Genomic DNA, 4,376 nt, shown 5'->3' with positions numbered 1-4,376 from the left:
TCTTTTTAAGGTGACTAACGCTCCACGCGCGTACGCGTACAGCTTCATATTATATTACGTATATTTTCTAGAAGCATTTTCAGAAAGAACGCATCGTGTCGTAGGCGTGTCATACGTAATGACACATTTGCAACGGCAGATTTTGGCATTTTGAAACCCTCAGGCGAGATTTGATATGACGATCTCTCTCTAAAATTCCGAAGTACACAATATCTCTTTTCTTTTTCGGAAGTGGAAATCGTGCTGGTCCGTTAATGTACGAGAGAAAAGCAAATATATTGTCTCTTTATACATTTGTCCTAGCTTTTATGAAAAAATAATCACATAAATATTACATATATATCTCGTATAAATATATAAACGTCTGAACAAAAAGAAAGAACTTCAAACATACGAACAAAAATATATATAAAATCACATATATACAGGGTGTCCCACAATTTGGCACATTCTGTTAATAATTGAAAACCCTTTTAATATATTTTAATAGTTTAAAGAACAAATTAACTTATCCAAAATTATATATATACACATATATATATATATATATATATATATATATATATATAAAGCAAATAAAATATAAAATTTATATTACGCTATATGGATCTCTATTATGTACGTCTGACATTTTTTTAAGAGGGATAGAATGATTATAAACCTGGAGCAAGCCTCTACCTCCTCATGACGTATTGACTTTACATTGCGTAATATGTAATCCCAATAAAAAGTACAATATATGTATAACATTAAAACACCATATTTTGTTATTCCTTTTTCTCAATCATTAATATAGGGCTCATGCAATTAATAGTGCAATAATAAAAGGATTTCTGTATAGATATCGTACAAACAATGATTTGGTCTTGATATTTCTCGTCAGAAATGATATTTACACATATGTGTTCTGCCACTTTTTGAGATTTACGCGTCATATTTGATATCAACGGCCTCGAAAATTTTTATGCACGCGTAATAATAAGAAGAACACAAAGGTTTGCAATTTGCGATATTGAGGTAGAAGCTATAGAGACATGCATCAGTATCCAGACACGATGCATTGGATCGAAAATTTACCTATCTGAGGGATACTAACGAGCTTACGACGCTCAATGTGCACCTTCCCGCATTTGTAAAATCAAATAAAAGTCCAAAATCATATAACAAGGTTTCAATTTCCAGGAAATAAATAGAACGCGCGCGTATCGAGTTTCCTTCGACACACATAGTATCTGAACTTGAGACGATAATTATCCGAATTTCCAAACAGAAGTCCGGGCAAATTCAGACAGGCCTTGAAACACGATCGGAATCTTGACTGTAATCTGTGAGAGATCAAGTGAGAGACGAATGGATGCGAAACGTCTGCTAAGCGCCGCAAACGAGAAACTAGAGAATGAAAATTGAGTGAAACGAACGAAAATCGGGCGGAATCATGTCGAAAATTTTCCTCGAGTCGATCAAATTGCGAAAGTCAATTCGAAAGAATTTTCTTTTTTTCTTTTTAACATGTCCGTCGAGTCAGATACTCGATGGCGATGAGCCAGAAATTGCGTGTTAGTATCCAGAATTTTTAACCATTTCTGGTCGTACTTGCATGGCGTGAACTTTGGGATTCTAATTACGCAGTCCGAGCCCTTCAATCGGGCCGTCTCAATTTGCAATATGATGGCGTTTGTTCCTAAAAATCCATATCTGAAGCCACACAGCACACTTATACACGCGATGAGAGAGACTTTCAAGATTCCGAAACTGTGTCAAGCCCCAAATCCCAACTCACCCAGGTCTTCACGACGATTTCGGTGCCACCCGCACACGCGTTCCACTTAATAATATTACTCACAATCAAACGTAACTATATGAAAACCATTTGCTAAGAATTACATAACAAACAGGACATGAATTCCTTAATATTACTTAACGTAAGCTTTTCTCTCGGTTTGCTCAGTTTTTGCTCTACGATCTTAGCGATCTTTCTCTTTCTTTCTCTTTTTTTGCCTCTGTATGTTCGCACAATATTCGACGAAAGTCGCCCAGCCTAACACATATATGCTATGTTGATTCATCTAGATGCCTTAGGACCTATTGATACTTTAGTTACGCGAAGTAACCCTCTTATACATGTTTTACAAAGTCAGCTTTGATAACCGAGGCTTTTGACGTCACGGCGCCTTGAATGGAAAAAGAAACTGCGATATAAATCGGGAAATTGAGCGTTATATACACGTATAGCTTAGAGTGTGCTTAGGGCTTAAGTCTCGATTGAAACACTGCTTCTCACCGATCCCGCCAATTCTTTGCAATCCGTGGTCAAGCTGCAAACAACCGAACAATCGACCGTTCAAGTAAATATGTTATGCGATGTTACACGATGTTCTTCAGGGCAAAACTTGGATCGTTTGTAATCCGGTGCAAAATTGTATGCACAGATTTTCTGTCTAATTAAGCACAATCGTTCGAAAAGAATCATGCGTTACGCAAACCGTATTCGTTTAAAACCGACTTGATTCGAGAGATTTTGCAACGTGTCGATGTCAAAATCAGGCGTAAAAATATAAGGGCTTTTTGTTTTATGAATATAATCCCGGAATGCCCGACAAATTAAGTTTAAGTCGGTTAACTCAGATTTACACGGATCCGAGATTATAATCCCTTGCAAATCCGCGCGTGAGAATCCGCTTTGTGCCGAATTAGCATTTCACGCGTAAATTTTCGATACGAGATGCGATTTACGAGGCCGCTTTGAGCAAAAGCTCGTGGGCTTTAGCTTCGGGGCCAGATGTACAAAGCATTTCAGTCCGAATCTGAAATGAACGCACGGAATGTCGCACACTGTAACGAACGGTTTGTGTTCGTCGTAATATATTAGGTTGGTGGTGCGAAAGGCTGGCCGCATTTGTCAAGTAAAGCGAGAAAGGAAATTATCCAATTTCGGGGGATCAGTAATTTTTACGATTCGAATGAATAATATCGACTCGATATTTGTTCAACGTCTAACGAAGAGAAACTTCTTATTTCCTGATTGCAAAATAATAAAAAGGCTCTTCGACACACACGTAATCAAACTATATACGACAGTTAACCAACACAAATGAAAGCCAGAGCATCGTTGTAAAATGGCGAGTAATTTATTTTTTTAACAGCAATTTTGTCCTGTTCAAATTAAATTTATCATTATCGTTCAAATAAATGGATCCGCCTCTTCCCATTTTACGTTCTCCTGTTCTTTCCTTTCACATATCCAAACGAATCCCGCGGGAATTTCAGAGGGAAGTGACGACGAGTCTTTCGCGCCGACCTGACATATCACTGAATTGATTGACTGTTATCACTCACCAATGGAGAATCCACTGATCGACCGGCAATGGAAGATTCTTCAAGTCCAACAAGCGCCCCCTCGGCGCTGTCGATGTCACAGGTAGACCTCGGGGCTCGCAGGCGCCGGTTGGTGTTGCTGCTGCGGATGCGGCTGCTGGCTCTGCGTCCGGTGTTGCTGCTGCTGCGACGTCTGCTGCTGATGGTGGTTCTGGTTGTGATTGTGATGATGGCTCTGTTGCGTCCTCAGCATCTCGTATCGCTGCTTGTAAAGATCGCACTCCTGCTGCAGCCGCGACAGCTCGAGCTTCGTGCGCTGCAGCTCGTTCTGCAGGTTCCGATTGGTGGTCTCGAGGTCGTGGCGTTGCTGCAGCCGCTTGCTGCGGCAGTTCTGCGCGTAGCCGCGATTCTTCAGCGTCCGCCGCTTCTGCTTCAGCCTCACGACCTTCGCAGAGATTATTTTCATGCGACCGGACCGAACGGACTGGTGTCGTTTCACACACGTCAGGTCAGATATCCGCGGAATAACGCAACGATACTCGAGAAAACAAGCCACGACGCCGTCTCTCTTCGCCAATCGAGGAAAATTCAAAGAGACCTCACCTCCTCCCGCGGGCAGCCGTGGAGGCGTTTGTTGAGCTCGCGGACCGAGAGCGACATCAGGAGCTCGTCGTTCATCAGCTCGTCCTGCGGATTTGAGCCGTTGCAGTTGGAATACAGGCCGTTGCCGGCGCGATGGGCCGGGCTGGGCCCACCGGCGCCGCACGAGCTCACCGAGCACACGCTCAGCGGCCTGCCCGGCTGCAAGGACATGCCCTGCATGCTGTCCTCTATCCCCTGCATCACACCCCCGCCTCCGGGCAGCATCCCTCCTGCGGTCGGTCCGCCGTAGTAATCGAGGTGGCTCGACATCGTCAGGTAACCACCTGCAACACGGTACACGCGGTAACGAGGAATTTCGACATCGTCCGGCGAGCGTACAGCGGGACGCCTCAACGTTTAACTCGACGTGTTCTTCCTGAGAAAAACACCTCTGATGAAGATCGAACCTCGTGGAGGGG

At 42.9% G+C, this 4,376-nt stretch overlaps 1 protein-coding gene across 2 annotated transcripts in view; it reads right to left on the bottom strand.

Annotated features, from left to right (window-relative positions):
• Nucleotides 1-603: 603 nt before the first annotated feature.
• LOC106746990 (transcription factor Maf) overlaps nt 604-4,376 on the bottom strand; it is a 7,381-nt gene continuing 3,608 nt past the window's right edge. For both annotated transcript variants that reach the window (XM_014624220.1, XM_014624212.1), the window contains exons 3-5: nt 3,919-4,241; nt 3,337-3,760; nt 604-2,315 (exon numbers count right to left, since the gene is read on the bottom strand). In XM_014624220.1, coding sequence (XP_014479706.1) covers nt 3,413-3,760; nt 3,919-4,241 — 671 coding nt within the window. In that variant the 3' untranslated portion in view covers nt 604-2,315; nt 3,337-3,412. The remainder of the gene's footprint in view (nt 2,316-3,336; nt 3,761-3,918; nt 4,242-4,376) is intronic.

The sequence above is a fragment of the Dinoponera quadriceps genome, unplaced genomic scaffold (genome assembly GCF_001313825.1).
Source record: "Dinoponera quadriceps isolate SergipeBrazil2010 unplaced genomic scaffold, ASM131382v1 scaffold192, whole genome shotgun sequence".
Taxonomy (NCBI): domain Eukaryota; kingdom Metazoa; phylum Arthropoda; class Insecta; order Hymenoptera; family Formicidae; genus Dinoponera; species Dinoponera quadriceps.
The sequence above is the reverse complement of the archived record's forward strand: the minus strand, read 5'-3'. Positions and strand labels throughout refer to the sequence as shown.